The 24,653-nt window shown below is 42.4% G+C and overlaps 1 protein-coding gene across 1 annotated transcript in view; it reads right to left on the bottom strand.

The window, feature by feature from the left end:
• Positions 1–4,430: 4,430 nt before the first annotated feature.
• Positions 4,431–24,653, bottom strand: part of agbl1 (AGBL carboxypeptidase 1) — a gene marked incomplete at both ends in the record, with an annotated part of 253,871 nt that continues 233,648 nt past the window's right edge. Inside the window, one exon of the mRNA XM_080002341.1 lies at positions 4,431–4,809. Within this exon, the coding sequence (XP_079858467.1) occupies positions 4,431–4,809 (379 nt within the window). The remainder of the gene's footprint in view (positions 4,810–24,653) is intronic.

The raw sequence follows: 24,653 nt of genomic DNA on the forward strand, positions 1-24,653 counted from the left end.
AATGTAGAAATGATTCAAGATTCAAGATTCAAGATTTTTTTTTGTCACATACATATACATACTTTCATACATATATGCAGTGAAATGTAATGTAATGCAGTGAATGATATGCAGTGAAATGTAATGAATTGCAATAATTTGTGTGTGTTTGTGTGTGTTTGTGTGTGTGTGTGTGTGTGTGTGTGTGTGTGTGTGTGTGTGTGTGTGAAAGGGAGCTCCTTGTTAACTTACACCACTTTATCTTAATAGTATGAATCAAAAACAGCATTGGCTTTTTACAATCCCTTTTAACATGAACATAAACATATGATAAATCATAACTGCGTACTGCTGCTGTGTGTGATGTGTCCACCGGTGAGTGCACAGGATTGGTCCCAATAAATTTTGGTGCATGAGTTCAGAAATATATCGTAGTGCCTTCAAGCAGCGGAAAAAGCTAAGCCCCAAAGGCACCCCACGGCCATAAGGCCATAAGAACACTCCGAGCCCAATGCCACTCAGCTACAGAAGAACACTGAACACAGCCGGTAGGGGCGCACATGGTCGCACCCCGGCCAAACACACACTCAGGTCAACCAGCTTGCGCCTCACGACCCTCGACTGGTCGTGTGTGTTGTTTGGAATATTATTTATGTAGGTGTGTATGTGTACTAAGCTAGTATGAGTGGTATTATATATAGCACGCCTCAGCTCATAGCTCGAATAGTGTATGTGCTTAGTTTGTGTTGGGAAGGAATAGGCAAGGCTAGGATAGGCCAGAGCGGCCTAAGGCTATTTTTTTTGACTGTTAAGCTTTTTTAAGCCAATTATCTGTTTGGCAATGCAAAGACCCTCACCACAACAGATTCCTTCTACGTTGAGAATATACTTGCCGAAATACCCTGATTCTGATACTAATGGAAGATTAGATAATAATTAGATAATGGCCAATGGAAGATTTTGATATAGGATTACATTTGATTAGCATGGTAATTATCGTTAAAAAACCAAAAGGATGGTTACGTGTCACGAGTAGTGATGAAAAGTTTGGGTCAGTCTCTGTTTGGCGATTTGGCTCTTTACGAGTGACTGAGTGAAATGATTTGTTCAATTTTCCGTTGTGACTTTTGAATTGAATTCTCACAAGAATGATTTAATTCTGTCTAAATGATCTATTAAGGAAGAACAGTGTAAATCAGTCAAATTCAGTCAAATATGAACTATGCCAAATGCTTTCACATTCTTCACATTAATTTAGTCCTTAGTAATAATTTTTTGTTTGCAAGTGAAGATTTGCTCAGTTTAGAATTAGTTAGAGTGTCATTTCCTCTGCTTGGGGCACATGTATGGCTCACGTCCGGGGGCTCTCGGGTCTTTTAATTCGAGATTTAAGTCTCAGTTCAGCCTGTGCTACAGTTACCAAACACAGACCCTCCCCTGCCTGTTCTCTGAAGCGGCCGAAAATTGTTGCGGTTGGATATCCAGGCCACGTAGGTTCAGGTAAAACACCAGAGCTTGAAGGAAATGTAGACATACATTTTTTAAATATCGAGTATTCACATCATGGGTAGCCAGAATGGAAGTTTTGCAACCGTTGTTTTTGTGACAACAATAAATGCTCCAATCAGCCCTGGACGCGCGAACTGAGGCGAGGTGCCAGACCACAATCCATCACTCATTGTCGCATTTTTCAGATTAAGCCATTTTATTTTGTTGTTTTTCTCCCCCCCCCGCCTCTGAAAAGCGTTTCAGTGTGACGGAAGACAAGACAGGAGACGGGCGACAGCTTCTTCTGTCATAAACAATGTTTTTATTATTATTTTTCGGATATCTATCCATATATATATATTTTGCACAGGGTTCCCGGTTTGAACTTTTGCACCCTCTCTTAACCCTTAATGGATTGGAATGGAGTGGAATTTGACCAAGCAAAAAAGAGTAACAGTTGACTCGTTGCCAGAACCTTTTTCAGAAGCACTCAGGGAAGCAGGTGGCTATCATTACCCATGTGGAAAAACCTTGTTGTCTGGGAGTTTGACATTTAATAATTTCCCTTGTCAAAGAGCGACTGGACGCAATGGAACCCAGGCCTGGAGCTTGTAATTCAATTATCACATCACTTTTAATATTGCTGGATGACTTCTAAAGTGGTACAAATGGTTTAATAAATCTTTAAAGAAAAGAAAATATATTAATTAATCTTTTTTGTGAGTGCATATTCTTAGGTGCATTGAATTAAGATGGTTTGATGTCCAAATGATGGGAACAAAGACGGTGCCTGACAATTGAAATTAGGGACATCATAGGAATTTGGTGTTAATGTTAAAAAATATATATCTTTTAAGTCCTGATTCAAAAACACAAACACATACTTCAAGCAGTAAACCATGGGTATACGGGAATAGATACATAATTAATGTGTGTGTAATCAATCTGTTACAGTAGATATAGATGATCTTAAAAAGTTATGTGTTATTTATATAAATATATATATATATGTGACCTACCGCGTATTTTAGGTACATTTGGTGCCAATTGACTTACTTGTTCACGTCCTTTGAAAGCGAAAAATCACAGCTTCAAAACAAGGTGTCACTTCTGCGAATCAAGCAAATAGCTATCGCTTGTTAATGACAAGGGTGTGGAAATTGTGTTTCTGAGATAATCACCCTTAAAGTTTTCGACACAAATCTTTGTTTTTAAAAAGGCTTTTATTTAACAGTAAGAAGATACATGTTTTATAAAAGTGGAATTATTCAGAAGTTTAAAAGTGCAGACAACACAACAAAATGTACAGTCTGTCAGTAGAATTAAATGAACCAACCTCGGTGGGTCATTTAATATATAAATGTGAGTATGCCAAATATCTTCAAAGTTCTTGGAGTTATGTGGGCTAACACCAACCCTACCCCAGCTACACTCTGAGAGCCTGTTTGGGGTTTCTTTTCATTGTCTTTTCACCCCTGGCTGCATTTGCAGGTGAACTTGAGAAAAGTGTCAATTGCTTCTTGTTCATAATCTACATCAACCAACCTCAACGGACTTCATCACGTCATCAACTTCTTCCGTTGTAACAACGGCCGTGTCGTCAGTCTCCTATGGTGGTTCTTGATAATATCCAGTTTCATCGTCACATTCAGGTTAAAATCCGCTGTTCGAACTGTTTTCCATAACGCCTTTATCAGACTCAGCATCGCTGTCGGAGAACTGACTGACTGATCATCGCGGAAAATGTCCAGTATGCACTGCCTAAACTGACTTGGATCTATTGCACTGGTCAGATTAAGGTCCGCGATATGATTTACAGCTTCCGCCACAAGCTTGTCGTAATCCATAACAACACGGAGATGAAAGTTTTCACAGACAAGTGAAACCTAAGGCTCCTCGTCTTGTTTACGGAAGTGACGTCAGCTTTTCTTCTTCGCGGGTTACGCCACCTACGCAATAATTTATCCAGGTGTGTGTATGAAAAACGTAAGATTTAAGGGTTGAACTGTATCAAAACGGTTTCACATTATGACTTCACATCACATGGAATATGGATGAAGGAATGATTTTCACCTGAACGGCCGGTTTAAAGGAAACAATTGATCAGTGTTCGTGCTGTTCAGTGTCTCGGTAAGTGAACTGTTTCCCCATGTTATCTAACAGGAATATTTAACTTGGCGGTTTAGCATTTATTAACTTAACTGTATATGCTACTGTAGCTAGGAAAATATTATGTTTATGGCGTAAGGAATCAAAACTCCTGATGCCTTTTCACACTTTTGTCAGATGGAAAAATATTCCACCCATCCACAACATTTGAGCACATTTTAATTCACCTGTGGCTTACGGAAATCTATTTGAAGAATTATCTGTGCATTGTGCTGTGAATTTTGCAGTGAAATTACTATAATTCCTATCCTTATATATCCTGTAATTATAATGTATTATGTTAAGTTCTAAAAACTCACTAACAACAAAAGGATAACAAATTGAAATCAAGCAGAAAATCAGAAGTACACACATTTTATTTTTCAGTTTTGCATAAATACAGTAAACCGTAAAAAAAAAAAGGCACTGCCAATGGTGTGAGGTTCCTTCACAAAAGAAAATGGAGAAGGTGAGAAGAAAGGAGGTCAGAGTTCAGCTACTAAAAGTTTGTTGACAGCCAACCCTTTAACATTTTCAAATTTCATTTTTCTAAAATATATACCCGATACAGTATGTATGCCTCATTTAGACAAGCAGTACCCATTATTTGTGGGTGATGGTTTATTTGACGTTGAGCTGCGTACCTGCATCCTCTTTGATGGAAAGATTATATAGATACAAACTGAAGCAAAGCATCTACCTTGAATTATAGTATTTTCAACACTAACGCTAAAGATTATTTTATATAAAAGCTCTAAAAACTTTTGATCTAACCATCTAAAATTAAAACGAAGAACTTAACCCAACCGAATGGTTTAACTGAGATACTGTCCATTAAACCTGCTGCTCTTCACTTTGAGTGTTTTTCGTGAGCCTTTCCGAATTAGATAAGGGAAAAAGTGGGGCCTCAGGCACGACTGCTGTGATTGGCTCATGCCGATTTCTTGGTGGCTCTCGGTCTCCTCGGTCTCCTCGGTCTCCTCGGTCTCCTCCTCCTCCTCCTCCTCCTCCTCCTCCTCCTCCTCCTCCTCCTCCGCCTCTCCTTCCTCCTCCTCCTCCGCCTCTCCTTCCTCCTCGGCACTGGAGGTGTTGCCGTTGATGTCTGAATCCAGCTCAGTGCCACCGGGCCTGCAACAGCCCTCTGTGGAGTATTCTATCTCTTCCACGCACGGGGGCTCGTCGTCTTCAAAACAGCTAGAGGGGAGAGAGAAGGGGGGTGGAGAAAGAGTATTTAAGAGGGAAGGTAAGGGAGAAGGAGAAGGGAAGGGAAGAATGGGAGAATGAGGAAAAGATGTTAATTAACTTTGAAACCAATCCTTGATATGAGTGTTTTTTTTCCCTTCCCCGCTAAGAGTGAGGAAACTCTCAACTGGGGATTTGTTACCTCTTTAAAAACAGTCCAATACCTGCAGAGTTCCAAATTTTTCAGTAACAGATGACAGGAGATGGAAGAATCGTGAACAGAATAGAACAAATTAAAATATGTTTCTGTCCAGTACCATTAAAGTCAGTGTGACCTTAAAGGCTGCCAAACCTGAAAATCAAACTCTAGGAGACAGTACTGTCCCCAGTTTGGACACAGACAGGGAATGGGGGTGAGGGGAATGTTTCTGTGGGCCAGGTACTAGGATATACTGTCCTGCTGGTTTAGACCTACAGTAGGAGCAACTTGGAGAGGACAGATGGAGGATGACAGAGCCCAGGCAGACCAGTGATTGTGGCATGGCTGATCCATGCAAGAACCGGAACAGGTTCGTGCTCAGACCCTGGCTGTAATGATATCCCCCTTGATGACGTAATTCCGCGCCGGCGCCTGGGAACATCCCCAGGCTGCATTTGTGGAAAAGCAGTTGCAATGCATTATTTGTCCTGGAGCAGTGGTGCATAATGTAAAGCAACGGACGATCGTAGTTCTTAGAACTCTGTTTTGTGCAACTCATTCAACTCCTGCTCCAAGACAGGAACTGAAACTTCAGTGATGGATGTGCCGGTGGTGGGACAAAAAAATAAAATAAAAATAGTATTTTGAGCATTGTCGATGTCGATTTATTTAATTTTACGAAGTGAATTGGATTAAACAGAAAATCGCCTAGCGAGCTAGCCCATGCTTTACAAAAGTGGGAACAAAGTTCAATATGATATCTTGTAGATCAAATATGAGTGAAGATTCAGCAACTGGATTGATTATTTCTCGCCTCAAATTTGTTCAGAAAAGAATTTTAGTGGACTGGTAAGGTGAAATAAGTGAAAGTTACAGAGTAAACACAACACGGATTTCTGCTGAAACCCCGCTGGATGACAGGATGAACTAAAAAAAATAAAAGCCTAAGCCCTACCTCAGATTAAAACCAAGGTTAGGGGAAAATCCAAGGATGAACTACCGGTGCCTGCACATGCCGGTTATGCATTATGTACATTTCTGCTGCTTAACTGTAAATTGATAAATTTATGAATACAATCAGACTATCTTCAACACCTTGTTGTCTTCGACTCATTGTGTGAGAGGTAATCCTAACTGAGAATTGGAGCGGGTCTTTTTTGTCCTACTGTAAGTAATAATTAAAATAATGAATAATTAAGGTAATTCAAAATTAATAATTAAGGATAATTAATAATTAAGGTGTGCACACGGCACACCGTGTGTGCACCTTAAAAGTTATTATTACTTATTACTACTACTATGGAAATACTCATTTGAAGTATATTATTAGTATCTATCGATCCCTGTTGCTTTTCATAGGGACAACTAATGCACACACACAAGTGAAATTGACCATCTGTGCATTATGACTATTGATTGTAGGAGATCATTTTTATTTGTATTGCTGCATCACCCTTTATTGTTTATCACATGTTTGACCTTTTGCTTCCTACTTCCTGTTTTTTTTTTATAAGTATTTGTATCATAGCCTTCCAGACTACAACTTTTACACAAGGATACAATACTTGCGTCTAATTGCAAGAACATATTTTTTGAGTGACTATGAAGCAGGCTGCAGGTAAAGTCTTGCGCCATCTCTTTGTTTACACATAATGGCCGATCATTGTGTCACCCAACAGGTCTGTAAGCCCTCACACTTAACCCATACATATGCAAAAGCAGACCAATTGACAAAAATCTCCACATCTCAATGGAGCAATCCACCCCTTTTGCTGGTTAGGTTAAACTCATGATGGCAGCGTGTGCACAACGTGCGGCTTGGCGTCTCTCCAGCTTTTGCGAATTAGTGTTTATTTACCTGACTATCCTACTTGTTTTCACTCGAAACACTCAAGCGAACCGAACCTACAACAGAAACTCACTATTGGATATACATCAAAGCTGCAAGAACTTAGTTTTGGATCACCCGTTCAACTTCGAACAGCTCCCTCCGGAGCTGATCAGATCACAAAGACCAGATGGACAATTCTTACCGACCGGAAAGGCTCGTAGACGGAGACGCCACTGCAGGCAGAGACGGGGTAAGCGAGTTGAAGTGCGTGCTAAGCTAAGACTAAACCCGCAACTGAACTGGAGTATTTAATTGTGAGATGCAGGCCATTCTACCTTCCACGTGAGTTCAGCTGCATTGTTGCTAATGCTGTGTATGTTCCACCTAATGCCAACAGTAAAGCGGCAATGAAGGAACTTTCCATTGCCATTAATAAGCTTCAGACTAAACATCCAGATGGGGCTTTTATTGTCACTGGAGACTAACCATTGCAACCTAAGAACTGTTCTCCCGAAATTTCACCAAAATGTTACTTGGTTCACAAGAGGCAGTAAAACTCTAGACCATTGTTATACTAATGTTGCTGCTGCTTACAAAGTCACCCCCACCCCCCCCACCCCAGGTCAGTCCGATCACATTTCTCTGTTTCTCACGCCAAAATACTCCCCTCTCAGTAAACATGTGAAACAAACAACAACGACTGTTAAAGTCTGGATGGAAGATGCAGATCCCACTCAAGACCAGCTCCAACACACTAACTGGAAAGGGTTTTTTGCTGATGCCACCAAGAACTCTCATACCAATATTATCACAGTAGCCAAATCTGTCATGGATTACCTCAACGAGTGTGCAGAAGGAGTGATGACTCCTAAAACAGTGAAATTATTCCCAAACCAGAAACCCTGGATGAACAAATAAGGTTCACCTTCTCCTCAAAGCCAGGGATGCAGCCTTCAGGTCGGGAGACCAGGAGGCCTACAGCTCTGCCAGATCCAATCTGAGGAAAGGAATATCCAGGGCCAAACACAACTACAAGCAAAGGATTGAAGAGCACTTCATTATCTCCGACCCACGGTGTGTGTGGCTAGGCCTACATACACTCACCAACAAATCCCCATGCAACTCTCCCCCACCCTCCTCCACTTCCCTCCCAGATGAGCTGAACCACTTCTACGCTCGATTTGATCGGGAAAACAAGGAGGCAGAATTCAAGTCAGCTGTTTCACCAGACGAGGATTCTCCACCTCAGAGGTCTGCAACATCCTGAGCAGGGTGAATGCTCGGAAAGCTGTTGGCCCTGATGGAGTCCCCGGACGTGTGCTGCGAGCCTGCGCAAGGCAGTTGGCTGGTGTCTTCACTGACATCTTCAACATGTCACTAGCCCAATCAACAGTCCCCCACAGTTTTAAATCTGCCACCACTGTTCCAGTGCCAAAACACTCCACAGCCAAGGAACTTAACGATTTCTGCCCTGTTGCACTGACACCTATCATTGCAAAATGTTTTGTGAGGCTGGTTCTCTCACATCTAAAAGCCTGCCTGCCCCCTTCACTGGACCCGTACCAATTTTCCTAAGGACGCAACCGATCAACAGAGGATGCTATCTCCACAGTGCTCCATCTAGCACTCACCCACCTGGATAGCCCCAAATCACATGTTAGAATGCTGTTTATTGACTTTAGTTCTGCATTTAACACTGTGATCCCCTCCAAGCTGATCTCCAAGCTCAGCCAGCTTAGCACCAGCAACTCACTTGGCAACTGGATTATGGACTTCCTTACTAACAGTCCCCAGGCTGTTAAATTGGGTAGTCTCTCCTCCTCCACTATCACCCTGAACACTGGCGTGCCGCAGGGTTGTGTGTTGAGCTCTCTACTCTACTCTCTCTTCACTCACGACTGCGCCCCTGTTTATGGCTCCAATGCCATAATCAAGTTTGCAGATGACACCACTGTGGTGGGCCTGATCAGAGATGAGGATGAAACAGCATATAGGGATGAGGTTCAACATCTAACTACGTGGTGTAAAAACAATATGCTGGAACTCAACACCAAGAAGAACAAGGAGATCATTGTGGACTTCAGGAGAACCAGGAGCAGGGCACACACCCCCCTATATCAGCGGTGCTGAGGTGGAGCGTGTGTCTAGCTTTAAGTTCCTTGGGGTCCACATCACAGAAAATCTCTCTTGGTCCCTCAACTCCTCCAGTCTGATGAAGAAGCCCCCCCCCCATCCACAACACATACCATGACCGCTGCATAAACAAAGCCAGATCCATTGTCAAGGATGACACCCCCCCTAACCATGGACTTTTCACCCTTCTCCCATCTGGCAACCAATACAGGAGCCTGCGCTCCCACATCAGCAGGCTCAAGTACAGCTTCTTTCCAGAGGCTGTAACACTGTTGAATAAACCCCCACCCCCCCTCTAGCACTGGACTTTTAAATTGTCACCTGCATACCTGTTGTTACCTGCTTACCTGTTGCATCTCACTTTCTGCAATGTTCACCTGTTTACATTTACTGCCTTGCACTGTATAACTGTTTACACTCATTACTGCACTGTCTAGCACTGGACTTTTAAATTGCTACCTTCTTACCTGTTGCATTTCACTCTCTGCAATGTCTGCCTGTTTACATTTACTGCTTTGCATTGTATAACTGTTTACACTTACTACTGCACTGTTTCATCAATTGCCCTTGCACTGCTATCACCTAAAAACTGCACAATACTTTTTTGAACTTTTTTTTATATTCCATAACCTTACCAAAACCTGCAAAATATACATAGATATACTACATGTATATATATAGTATTTATATAAAATGTCTATTTATACTCTGTGTACATGATCCCCCTATACTCCTGACGAACCTGTATGTATAACCTTAAACTGTTGTACATAATACATCTCTTTTGCCTACACAACTGCACAGAAACACTGTATTCAAATAGCACTTTGGTATTTAAATGCTTCTTTTGCACTTCTGGTTAGATGTCAACTGCATTTCATTGGTTCTGTACCTGTACTCTACCACTGACAATAAAGTTGAATCTAATCTAAAAAATCGAATCTTTCTCACTAAGAGGTGAAAATTCCGCTCTTTAGAGGGGGAATCAAATATCTAGTTTACCATCATGTATTTAATTGTCGGGAACTAATCCGTGAAGTAAACCATGGAGTTTAAACTGTACCAACAGCAAAACAATATTGAGTGTTCAGAAGGACCTGTTAAACTGAAGAAGAAAGAAGAAACAGTCTTTATTCATCACGCAACACACCACACTATAACACATGCTTGCACACACACACACACACATGCACATGCTTTGATGGTGGCCGGTGAAATGGCTCCTCTGCTTTTGACCCATCCTGGCTTGTCCTTCCTCCATGGGCACAGCCAGGAGCAGTGGGCAGCATACATAGACGCGCCCGGGGACCAGGTGATAAATGTCCATTGCTGGTCAGACGATGATGGGTGCATGTTTTTGGTGGGGGTCCTTACTGGCGTGAGGTGGAGGAAACCCCATGTGAGCACGGGGAGAACATGCAAACTCCACACAGAAAGGCTCCTATCTGGGAGATAACCCGCCGGAGCCCCAGGCGGGAATCGAACCCAGGACTTCTTGCTGTGAGGCAGCAGTGCAATGCACTGCGCCACCGTGCCAGTGTTTTGTCTCTTTAATGTTTGTACAAATTATTATTATGCTGTTGATTTTATTCGATCATCTTTTATTGATTGATTAACATTTTATTGTGCCGTTGTTTTTTTGGAATTTGGATGGCGGGGGGGGGGATATGGGACCGTTATGAGAGGCTGAAATGCAGAAATTTGTTCATCATTTTGAATCCTCATTTTGAATTCAAAAGGCCAAAGACTAGAACCTATAAATCCACACACGACCACTTTAAAAAGAGGCTGGTAAAACTTAAAAACTACTCACTTTAATTAATCAAGTATTGCATTCCTGTTTTTTCTTACCTCTTAGTAGTATATTTCAGTGTTTGTCTTAAAACACTGTGTCTATCTTACCATTCAGTAGGACACTGCATTGTTGTGGCCCACGGCTATTTAAGACATCCACTATCAAGTTGACTCACTGTCATTATTGTCTGCATTTTATTTGTCTTTCTTTTAGGTAAATACTTTTGTATAACTTATACTACTTCTTCTTTCCAATTAAGATTTTTTTAATTTGTTTAAAAATTAACTGTTTAAATACTCTTTAAATTCTGTTTTTGAATACTGTTTAATTTTAATCACTACTATGCCATTATTTTACATATTATGTAAAGTTGAGTTGGATCTGAGACTAAGAAGCTTATTACTGGCAATGATGCTTGCTTTGTTATCAAGTATTTCGCAATAAACTTGAAACTATAATTACATAGACCTAGTTTGAGTGCTCTCATTACAAAGCTAATGAACTTTGTAATTTTAAAAATATAAATTAAAAAAAGCTCCCATTTTGAAATGAAAAAGTTTTGCAACATGTCAAAAATCAAATCAAATGAAATCATTAAGACCTGTTCTCAATCATATCACAAAAAAATCAGTTGAACTTTGAAAGATGACCTCTCATAAATGGGCATGTTTACAGTCAAAATTAAACACACCCTGTAAGGACACATGAGAAGGAGAGGGGATTCCAGGTGAATGGCAACTGGCTGAGAAGCGCATGGTGGTTGGCTGGAAACTGGCTGGAAACTGGCTGAAAGCTGGTTGCAAATCAGCTGTCAGCCAGCTGGAAGAGGCCTCTTCAAGTTGCTACTACTGTATGTTCATCTTAAAGGATAGGTTCTCTATTTATCAACCCAGGCATTATGGTGGGGCAGATAGGCAAACCACTTGTGCATTTTGTGACTCAAGCATGAAGGTTTCAGGATATAATCTACATACCGCACGGTTTTACTTAAGACACGGAGGCAATCCAACCTCTGGTGACATTGAGGGGCGAATTCACAAAGTGATTGAGTGGTGTCTGCAGCTGCTAAACCAGCGCAAATAACAGAAAAGGCGAGCGTCTAATTCACAAACCACCCGCAAACGGAGAAATGCACCACTAACGGCGCTGCCACACAAATAGTGTCCAATTCACAAGCACCGGTGCTAATAGCCATACATCGTTAGAGTGAAGGCTATTATCGTCTGTATAGACCTACATTGCAACTGCGTGAGACAAAAGAAAAGCAAAAAAAGGCTCCACTGCGCAATGCTCTGCAAAGAGCTGGTGCAACTGAAGGGCCTTTATAAGGGGTGTCACGCTCAGACATTCCAGTGATCTGTGAATTATATTTTGACATAATTATAAGGGGTCCAGCTATAGCTAACACTATTTCAAACAGAAGAACAGCAGAAGATAAGAACACGGTTGTGGTGTGGGGATGGTGTGGTTTGAGCAGCCACACCTGTCCTCTGTCTAAGTAATTGGGGCCCAGGATCAGTGTACCTGTCATTGGTTGGTCTAACAAGCAACAAGTAAAAACTCAATCCCCACACACAATCAGGAGAGGAGCACTTGTCATGACACGTGTCCATCTGCTTCTGGGCTTATTCCATCTAGCCCACTCACGAGAATAAACTGTGCGTCTGAAACCCTGTCAAATGTATCTCTGTGTTGGAGGTCCCTGAAAATGCCAATTGGTTGGCATGTGGTAGGTGAAACTGCCACACTGGCACCCGAACAGGAACTCTCCGGCATAGGGAAGAGACACAGCAGCAACCCTCTCCCGACTGGCAGCAGCAGTACCCAGGGTATCCAAGAGAGAGATTCAAGAGGTTTATTTGTCACATACTGTACATATACATACTGTGGTGTGTGGATGGGGTAGTTTGAGCAGCCACACCCGATGCTCATTTGTTGGGCTAATGAGCAGTAGGTTTAAAACCCTATCCACACACACACACTCAGGTTAGGAGTGCGTGTCATGACACGGGCTCCTATCCTGAGTGTGCGCGCGTGCGTGTGTGTGTGTGTGTGTGTGTGTGTGTGTGTGTGTGCGTGGGCAGCCCGTGTCATGACACAAGCTCCTATCCTGAGTGTGTGTGCGGATGGGGTTTTAAACCTACTGCTCGTTAGCCCAACCAATGAACATCAGGTGTGGCTGCTCAAACCACCCAATCCACACACACCACATACCCCCAAGCCTACTACCCCCACCACCAAGGAGAAAAAAAGATGAAAAAAAAAAAGTTTGAAGCAGACTCTGACACAGGGTTCCAATACCTTGAAAATTACATACACCGGACTATGAAACAGGGTTCCCATACCTTAAATCAACAAATGTCCAAAAAAAAATATTGGTCCCCTGAACACCACGGTCGACTGGCTTCCTTTCCCCAGAGCGATGATGCAGACTCTCCTCCTCTCCTCTGGAGCGTGGGACCTCGAGCTGCTGTTGGCTGGTGAAGGCTGGTCTTGGCTGTCGCGGGTGCTGCTTGGGGGGGGCCTGGCTGCTGGGCCCTTGGATGGTCCCGGCGGTGCCTGCTGGGCAGAGAAGCTAGCTGCCAGCGGTTACCGGTGGTTGTTGCTGCACCGCTTCTCCCCCGGTCCTCCGTCAGACCCCCTAGGTTCTGCTGCTGCCAGTCGGGAGAGGGTTGGTGCTGGGGCCACCCGTTGCTGTGCTGGTGGTTCCAGGGCGTCTTCGGGCGTCCCTTCTGTGTCCCTTCTGCATGCCGGAGAGTCTCTGTTCAGGCACCAGTGTGGCAGTTTCGCCACCAACCAAGTGGCGTTTTCAGGGCCCACCAGCACAGAGACACAGACGGTGGGGGGTTGTTAACACCAGTTTATTGTACAGAGAAGGCTCGGTGGAATTAGCCAGGAGCAGATTGAACATATCATGACACGGGCTCCTATCCTGAGTGTGTGTGTGGATGGGGTTTTAAATCTACTGCTCGTTAGCCCAACCAATGAGCCTCAGGTGTGGCTGCTCAAACCACCCCATCCACACACCACACATAAATATATGGAGTGAAATGTCTTTGCAACACACCCAGAGATTATGCACAATAGTTTCTAAACCGAACATAATAACTAACCTCATTTCCACCTGGCTAACTAACTGAAACGAACTGATTCCTAAAACGTAATGCAGTTAGTGAATAGAATAATATAAATAAAATAAAATACAAATAAAATAAGACTCAAAAAGGTCATTTAGAAGTGAGGGTACAAAATAGAAGTAAAGGGAATAGAGTTATCTATATGGGATAGGCTATATTTATATACAGATATGTGCAGTAAAGTCCATGTGAATAAAGTGTTTAAAAATGGAGATGTACAGTATACAACAGTATGACACAGCAATACAGTAACACCGAACAGAACAGAAATACAGCGCAGTATACAGTAACCCAGAACAGTGATACAGTAACTTGCAGTACAGTATGCTACATACAGTACAGTAAGGCAGTGGGGCCTGGCATTGGTATTGAAATGGTATTGAAAGCTGAACTATAGCCGATGAACTGCCATCTCACACAGTCCCCCTTCTGGCCATCCAGGTGCGTGAGCGTGGTATGTAGTACCTGGGAGACCGCGTCGTCCGTGGATCTGATGGGCCGGTACCCAAACTGCAGCGGGTCCAAGGTGTATGGGGGGGCACATATGTAATCCTTAATCAGCCTCTCGAAGCACTTCATGACCACCAAGGTGAGGGCCACCAGATGGTAGTCATTCAGGCAGGACGGGACCACCAACTCGGTGAGGGAGGTATTGAATATTATAGTGAACACCAGGGTTAGCTGGTTAGCACAGGTCTTTAGTACTCGCCCAGATTTGCCATCTGGGCCCGCAGCTTTGCTGATGTCCGCACGCATCAGAGCCCTCCTGATGTAATGCTCGGATACGCACTCGTCCCCAGTGGTGCAATTCCAATTAGCAGCGAGCTAGCGGTGGCGGTGTTGTTCGCAGACTCTGTGTCACAGGAGTTCAAAAGGAGTTCAGTTCGTTGGCAAGGGAGGCGTCCACACTCGTGGCTGGGGAGGAGCTGCTGTTGTAGTTCGTAATAGTCCACAGCCCCTGTCACAAGCGTCTGGTGTCCCGTTGCTCCATCTGTCGCTCCACTTTGTCCCTGTGTGTTTGTTTAGCCTCCTTCACCGCCCTCCACAGATTGTATGACGCCGCTCTGTAATTGTCCATATTTCCGGATACAGGACCGTCGTAAGTGGCCGTGCGAGCATTCAGAGCAGCGCAGATGGATTTATCGACCCACGGCTTCTGGTTAGGAAATATCCAAACTTTTACCGTGGGAACGATGCTGTCCGCTAACGTGGCTATGAAGCTCGTACCTACTTCCGTAAACTTGCTGACGTCACTGGAACATGTCCTAGTCTACGTCAATAAGAGCATTCTGAAGCATGGTCTCAGATTGCTCTGACAACCGCTTTACGTTCCTCGTCACTACCGTTCCTTGCGCGATGCACGGCTTGTAAACAGAGATCAGAGCAATGGCCTGTGGTCCGATTTCTTGAAAGCAGGGAGCGAGACGATCTTGTATGGTGTGTAACAGTGGTCCAAAGTTCTATCTCCCCTGGTGGCACACATGATGTGTTGATGGAAATTCGGCAGAACGATTCAGGCATGTGGTAGGCCAAACTGCAAACATTTGGTGGTTAAAGTTTCATCCAAATCGATCCACATACGGAGCAGAAATTAGTGAAAAGCCGACCAAATTTGACCCAAATCCCAGACATGATCTAAGTCATCGAACGCCAAACCGGGCTAAAATTATCTGTACACAACAATGACAGAAGTCACGAACGCGGTTAAGCTTTTGTTTGAACTGGTATTTAATTTCGTGGTTTAACATTCATCCAAATCGATCCACATACATAGCAGAAATTAGTGAAAAGCCCACCAATTTTGACCAAAAGTATCCAGGTGGTAGTGCTTGACCGACACGCCACTGTTCGTAAACAAAATGAACTAAATCAGATTACCAGGAAGACGCTTTATGACGTCATGATGCTATTTACAATAAATGTGTAGGTTCTGATTCCGAATGTACATTGGCACCCTTTCCAGTGAGCCGTGTAGACTCCGTCACTCTGTAGTGGTTAGCGATTACAAACTAGGCGTTTCTGTATACTATGTATACTATGTACTATCTATGTACCTTCTTACCTGGTAGATGTCTGTGGATCTGTTGGATTGAAATTTTATCTCTTTGGTCTCCATTTCTTCCTCCCATTTCTTCATTTCTTTCATTCTTGCACATTTTTAACTGTACATTTTACCTTTACCATGTGTTTATAGATATGTTTATATATTTATTTATATATAAATATGTTTCTTAATAATTATTATATGTTGTATGTAAATATGTTGTATGTAGATTGGAGTTGTAACGAAATAAATTTTCCCCTGGGATTATTAAAGTATTTCTGATTCTGATTCTGATTCTTTGATTCATGAAAAATACGGAAAACCATAATTGTGTGAGTGCGTGTATGAGTGAGTGATTATACATACATACATACATACATATTTACATACATACATACATACATACATACACATATACACACACATACTGCATATATACATACACACACATACACACACACACACACACACACACACAAATACATATATAAATATATATAGATATATATACACACGTATATAATCTATGTATATACAGTATATAGATCATATACACCGTATTCCAAATTATTATGCTAATTGGATTTAAGTGTCATAAACATAGATTTTTTTGTTTTTCAATTAAACTCATGGATGGTATTGTGTGTCAGGGCTCTTTGGATCACTGAAATCAATCTCAGACACCTGTGATAATTAGTTTTTTAAAGGCATAATGAGGAAGGTTTCTGTCAGACAAATTCATGGGATTAAGAGAGCAGCTGCTTAAATGCCATTACAAAGCAACAAACAGGTATTTGAAGCTGTTGGTGCCTCTGGAGTCCCGCGAACCTCAAGGTGTAGGATCCTCCAGAGGCTTGCAGTTGTACAGAAACCTACTATTCAGCCACCCCTAACCAATGCTCACAAGCAGAAATGGTTGCAGTGGGCAAGAAATACACGAAAACTAATTTTCAAACAGTCTTGTTTACTGATGAGTGCCGTGCAACCCTGGATGGTCCAGATGGATGGAGTAGTGGATGGTTGGTGGATGCCCACCATGTCCCAACAAGGCTGCGACATCAGCAAGGAGGTGGCAGAGTCATGTTCTTGGCCGGAATCATGGGGCTGGTAGGCCTTGGCAAAGTATATATAGTTTCTAACTGACTTCTTCCATGGTACAAAAAGAAGAACCATGCCTTCGGTAGCAAAATCATCTTCATGCATGACAATGCACCATCTCATGCTGCAAAGAATACCTCTGTGTCTGTGGCTGCTATGGGCATAAAAGGAGAGAAACTGATAGTGTGGCCCCTATCCTCCCCTGCCCTCAACCCTATTAAGAACCTTTGGAGCATCCTCAAGCAAAAGATCTATGAGTGTGGGAGGCAGTTCGCATCAAAACAGAAGCTCTGGGAGGCTATTCTGACATCCTGCAAAGAAATTCAAGCAGAAACTCGCCAAAAATTCACAAGTTCAATGGATGCAAGAATTGTGAAGGTGATATCAAAGAAGGGTCCTATGTCAACATGTAACTTGGCCTGTTAAGATGTTTTTTATCGAAATAGCTTTTGATTTCAGTAAATATGACCTAATGCTGCAAATTAAAAAAAATACCATTTTCAGTTCTTTACAACTTTTAAAATGTTTTGAAACTCTGTTGTGCATAATATTTGGAACAGTGCATTTTGAGGTTTTTTTGTTTTTTTTTTAATACTGTTATCATTGGAATGTTTGTTCAAGAACATTCCAATTATACCCTAACAGTTGATGACTTGAATTATACTGACTGTCATTTGCATCGACTATTTAGGAAAATCAGAGAAAAATATCATTTGCATAATAATTTGGAATGCAGTGTATATAAATAATAGATTTACTCATACTATTTAAATGTTTTATAGTCACTCCACATAAACCTAAAAGCCACCCTGTCACATTGCTTCAGATACTTTGGGGTTCATGAAGTGGCCAACAAGCTGGATCCAAGTACCTGTGCCAATCTCCTATTGTTCCACGCACTTACGGGACACAGTGTGACACAGTGTCAGCATTTGCTGGAAGACGATAGAAAACTGCAAAGGAGACTTGGAAGGCTTTCCCTGAAGTGGCCGAGGTCTTCAATGAGCTCATGCAGATGTCAGGTGATGTGACTGAGCTGTCCAAGTCACTGTTGGAAGGCTTTGTGGTGCTGATGTACGATAGGATGAGCGACACTACGGAGGCGAATGAAACAAGAAACAGCTCTTCACTCAGAAATCCAGAGCTCTGTGTCCTGCGCTGAGCACACTCGGCTACGTGGATGTGCACTCAAGGCTTGCGGCTGGATGGGGCGTCGGGCTGGTTGAGACGGGGCGGGCCTCGTCCTTGCGTCGGAGCTGGCGGGCGGTTCGGGCAGGGTGTCGGTTTGTTTGCGCGGGACTTGACTCCAGGCCTGCTGTCCGTGCCTGGTGTCCACGGTCTGGGTTCCTCGCCTGCAGCTGAGTCTTGTGCCTACACGTGGGGGGGGGGTTGTGACGTGGGGGTGGGTTGTATGTGTGCACCTCATGGGTACATGGTTGGGCGTTGTTCCGCGGGCTTCCGGCTTCTCTGGGGGCTGGGGGGTCTTCTGTGGCTGCAGGGCAGAGTGCTATATAGGTGGCTTCGGGGCCTTTTCCGCTGCTTGGAGGCGCTACTATACAACACCAGAACCAAGTGAGTGGACACACACACGCACACCCACACACCTCTGTTTTGTCGATACATGTCATCTGATGTTTCTATGTTTTCCATGTACATGTTGTTGTTTGGTTCTATGTATATTTGTCTCACCTGTGGTGATTCCCCCCCCTCTTGGAGCAGTCATTAGTTGTTTGAAGACCAAAACATGGTAAGATTGTTCTCCAAAGAGAGGGAATGGTGGCGGTTCTGTGTAACAAAAAGCTCTGCTCTTGTCATCCCACAGGTCGTCCACAGGACAGGGTTGTTGCAAGCAGTTCTTGATGATTAAAGACTGAATAAAAAGTGGTATTGCAGGTTGAGAAGTTGAACTCCACTAGCAACAACACATTGGGCAGACCACCTATCAGGCCAATGTCTGGAGCAATGCTTTAGTACCTGAGCTGCCAAGCCCTTCATATTTGGGCTGGGTGAAGGAAGCAAAGTGATGGCAGCCACTGTGGACCACCCTTCAAGAAGTCTAACTGAGCTTGTATAAACTAATCCATTGTTGCTGTAAGAAAGGGTCGACTGCACACTGCAAGTGCAAAAAGGCTGCCATCAAGTGCACAGCCCTTTGTTCGTGCTCAGGAGACTGCTAGGCTTTGGAAGGACACACATGACCATCCTGAACTGCTAATGTCATCATAGGGTGGGTAAAGAGATAGCGACATGACAACAACATTGTTCAGTCAAATTTGACACATTAAATGTACATTGTATGAAGTCCACTTATATTTTTATGCGTGTTTTACTTTATTTAAGCATAGTTTATAGCAGTCCAGTGCAATCTATGTGTAATAAGAGCATAAAAATAAAACATAATTGGTGCATACCGCCTTTGCACCTGCGAAAAAATGAAAAAAATTATAATTTGACACCCGGAAATTTGTTCGCCCACTGCCTAGTCCCAGAGGTCAAATCTGAAATGCCTTCTGAAATTAAACTTCATGGCTTAGAGAAACACTGGAGAACATTTCATGCTTCAGACATAAAATCCATAATACCTTCCATATACAAGCTTATCTGCTATCAATATTATTAAAATGTTGGTTCCCATCATTTAGAAGCTCAACCTCACTGAACTTTACCATTGAGAAACTTACCACTCTAAAGCAATCTCACTGTGCTTTTCTTAAATTGAACAGGGTAAACTTTCAAACATTTGAAAATATGAAATGCTAAAAATTATTTGAGAAATACACATTTTATATATTTTATGTAAATCGGAAATCTGTCAATGTTCTATGTGTCAATGCATGTATGTAGAACTGCACGTTTGAAACCACTAGCTCAGATTTATTCATCTGTTTTAAGATAAGGCTATTTTGTGTCCTCAGTTCAAATATGTACAAAGTTGTGTCAGTTTATATACAAAAGACAGCAAGTGACTTAATTTGCTGCACAAATCTCAGCCAATCAGATAAGAACAATTGCAATAACCAGTGTTATCCCTAATGATGCTTTCCCTAATGTTTTGGTTTTAGTATTGGGTTACTCATTCAAAATAGACTAGGTGAATTTAATTGAATGAAATTCAATGTAAAATAGCGGAAAATGGTGGAACAAGTGACGCTCCAAACTCCCAAAGTTGGTTGGCCAAGTAACTGACCAAATAAACTTTGTTCAGTCGACTGGTAACTTTGGATAGGTTAGGTTTGGATAAACAAGGGCTTGAAGTGTATCTCACAAAATGAACACGTTTGGATAAGGATCAGCGTAGGCCACCAAAGACTGAAGCGCGGAGATGTCTGCCACCGCAGTGGGATGCCTGTTGCCTGTCTAAATGGCTGGAGCGTTCAGCTTTGCTGCCCTTATCGACGTCACCGAGAGAATCATTATAATTCAAATCACTCTCCATCTGAGTAACTCAACAAACAAATCTTTTGAAAGATAGATGAATACCAACTGTCTGTGAATAAAATGCAGACGATGGGGAAAAACACACACACAAAAAACAACCTGTTTTGGAACAGAAGGGTATATGTAGTATGCAGTATGTTAGAATGGCTCGAATGCATAAGTGGTATTTTGAGCCAAAAATTCCAAAAACATGTTTTTGGGACCTCAGAGACCCATATTTATATGTGTAAAAGGACCATATTAAGTACCCCATATTAAGAAGGACTACTAAGAACAATTTGCTAGCTTGGTGGGTTCGGGGGGGTAGGATTGGGAGGGGGCTCTATTCTCCCCTTCATAGAGATTGACCTTGAGCTGATAGTGACTGACAGCTGACAGGACACTGCAGCGTTTCTAATCTGATTACACATGCATGTTATGGTAGGAACCTTTGGGACTCGGAAGGAAGCCAGTCAAAAAGAAAAAAGCAGAGGCAGACAGACAGATGGAAGGAAGAGAAGAAATGTGTATGCGCGTGTGTGTGGAACCACGCTGGACTCAGCGGGAAGCGGATGTGACATGAACACTGACTACTGCTCTCCATGGGTGAGAAAGAGAATGAGGGAATGATGGAGAGTGAGGGTGAAGGAGAGAGAGAGTGAGTGAGAGAGGGGAAAAAAAAGACCAAGACTATCTTGAACATGCTGATCACACCTTATTTGGCGTTTGTGTGCATGGTCTGAATGACAATGCCACTCTGCAATGAACCTACAAAGACGTACGCATACATCAAACATACTCACATCGCAGCCTATAGGAATTTCTTGGATAATATATTTTATTATGATTGTTATTATTATCACAATATCGGAACATGGATATAAAAACAGAACATAGGTGGGATAGGTTATTTTAATATACTGTATGAACATGTATAGATAGTGATTTATCATTTTCAATCTGGAAATATTAAATATTTTCCCCAAACGTTTTCTTTTTTCACAGACTTTTTCTCACTCATCAAATACTTGGAGCATGAAAAATATCTTGTTGTAGGTCCAAAAAAACTCCTCTCAAACAAACACATTTCCCCCCGTACAATTCAGAAGCACGCATGATGGTATGCAAATGTATTTTAATCAGCGATTTGTGCAGTGGGTGATGGGGAGCTGATGACACTGTTGATTTCCCTCAAGCTAACATGGTAATTATTATCATTTTGATTTCCCTCCGCATTCACTTTGTCACTGCACTCAACCTGGTCTCACATTTTCATGACTATGAGCACAAAAAAGCGCATCTATTCAATCTTGTCCCGGAGTATGATTGTCCGACTATTTTCATGCTACACATAACAAAATTTAAACCAATAAATTTGAAAGGGGAGATTTTATTCTACTTCAGAAGCGGGTTGGCATGGGGAAGGATGGGAGGCGCAGATATATACAGTACACTAAAACTAACCTGGGGGGGAAGGGCATGAATGTACCCATGAGCAAGTGTGGTAAACATTTCAATGGTAATAGCGAGCTCCATCAATCAGAAATGTAGCTGTTACTTAGGATTATCGGTAATGTAGTCTCCATCACAAATAAAACATGTTTTTCTTACAACAAGGATGATACCAGAGGTACAATAGTGTGGTAATGTATTATATACATTATTTAATATGTACGCAGCCATTTATAAATGTTTCAAACCGTGATTGTAACCCTAATCCTATAAACTACAATTCTGTGCCATTTTGTTTTGCATCTTGATGCAATTGGCTCATGGGTAAACAAGTTGTATTTAACCTGCAAATCAAACAAATTAAGGTGAAAAACGACATGCATGTGTAATCAGGGGTTACTTTGGTTAGGAATGTACCTGTGTTGTCAGAATCTACATATGTAATTTGCAAGCCCAACCCCCTGAATTCTATGTTATATTATATTTTAAGTAGTGTTCCCTATTGACACTACCACCCCTCTTAAAGTACATGTCCAGAGCTGTCCAAATCAGTTTACCTTATTTTGGTAGAGATATTAGGCTTCAACGGTGACCTCTGATCAGAATTCAAAGGTCAATATTTCAGTTTAGGGCCCACTGAAATCTCTCAAACTTACATATGTTAACCCACAAGATGAGATTTTTCCAAAAATGTGTTTGGTTTTGTTTGTACAACAAATAAAAAAAGAAAAATCTGTTATATTCAATTTAGATTGTGAATGAATCAACACTTGTCACCCCACTGCGGTGGCAGGGTTGGATTTTTTAAACTTTATTGTAGAACCAAACAGATTGTGATTGCTATTCATTCATTCAACAGTATTGCCTACTGTTACACTGTTTGGCAACGATTTGTTCATAGCTAGCAACTCTTAAATAACTCAAGTGTCGGGAGCTACTCCTAAATAGTTGGGCGTGCGAGTGAAACTTCAATTCACAAACAGAAAAAAATTCACTCTCGTTTATCATTCACTCAAGTCTTCCCTCACTCGCTGTGCATTATACCAACTGAATCAAATGAACAAGGACTCAAAATGACTGAATGACTCTTTAGTGAGCGAGTCATTGGGAACCGAATCGCAAAAAAATTGTCAAAATGTTCAATCTACGAATACTCATTACTTTCAGAATGAAACTTGTTCTGATGAACATAGAGCTGGTGTTCTGGCTGGAATTGAGGAATTGCATGAATTTGTGCAGCCTTGCCATTTTGATGTTGCCACACAGAAGCTAATTTCCATGATTTGATTTACTCACATGTGGTGAGCTTTGAAACACACTATGCTAAGGTATCTGGTGAATGTAATGCCATAGGTTGCAGTCAGTAACCCTTACTTCCAACCTCCATCCATACAGCTCAACTCACACACGTTAACGATCTAGTCTAGTAGTTGAGCCAGAAATTCAGGGCAAAGACATTACAGGTTATTCCACTGAGCGCTGGGGGCGCTGTGTGGGGCTGCCACGCTAGCTGAGAATCAGTGTTGAGCAAGAGTTATAAAAGACAATTTTCAAAGGCAAAGGGAAGCTCCAGTGGGTATAATGAAAGAAAAGAAAAAAAACTCAAAAAGAGAGGAGGGGGGTCAACGAGAAGAGAGAAAAATAGCGGCTCACGCACTCACACTTTGGAATGGAAAAGAGAGAGAGAGAGAGAGAGAGAGAGAGAGAGAGAGAGAGAGAGAGAGAGAGAGAGAGAGAGAGAGAGAGAGAGAGAGAGAGAGAGAGCGAGAGAGAGAGAGAGCGAGAGAGAGAGAGAGAGAGAGAGCGAGAGAGAGAGAGAGAGAGAGAGAGCGAGAGAGAGAGAGAGAGAGAGAGAGAGAGAGAGAGAGAGAGAGAGAGAGCGAGAGAGAGAGAGAGAGAGAGAGAGAGATGAGAGAGAGAGAGAGAGAGAGCGAGAGAGAGAGAGAGAGGGAGAGCCTACACTACATGAAATGAATCCCGGGGAGTGAACAAGTGAGAGAGTCAGATAGTCTCTTATGTGGCCCAGCCAGAATATAAGGAGGGGGAGAAGGAGATGGAGCCCTGGTCTCCCCAAACTCACTATCACTCCCTGTCAGTAAGATCTTATTCAAGCTGACCCCCCCCCCCCCCCCCCCCCCGATCCCCCCACCAAAAGAAAAAAGTACCAGGGCTCAACTCAAAAGCGATGTTTTCTGCCGCAATGCGCTCGCAAAGGAGAAAGTCTCTAGTTAATGGAAGAGAGGAGTTCTGTATGGATAATTCCAATCAAGAGACATTTGAATAGAGTTGTGACAGTGACGAAGTGGCCAACAGTTTCGCCCTATTCACCTCCCTCTCTGACATGTCCCTCCCCACGTATTTGCGACTAATTTCCAAAATCAATAATGCAAGACCAATGTCCAAATGCAAGCAAATATTGCCACTGTGCTCACACAAAGCTATTTTTTTTCTTTTTTGCTGCTTTGTGTATAATATTTCTTTATAACAGCAAATAGTCAGGTCTGTAATGTACTAAAAATGACTGTAAATCACAAAACCACTGAGAGGTTGCAACAAATATTCCTGACTGGCCTTTAAAATCTCCAGGCGTGAAGGTTATTGCTTGTGCTACTTGCACAAGAACAAAAGTTGTCGATTGCTCACGGTTGTACCATAAATCTGCATGAGGCAAGCTCCCGGGTTTCTCTGGGAAACTTGACCTCGGATTCCAGAAACTGAAGCGCACTAGGGTACTAGCAGAACAGAACAGA

Source organism: Zeus faber (assembly GCF_960531495.2).
Source record: "Zeus faber genome assembly, chromosome: 6".
Lineage (NCBI taxonomy): Eukaryota > Metazoa > Chordata > Actinopteri > Zeiformes > Zeidae > Zeus > Zeus faber.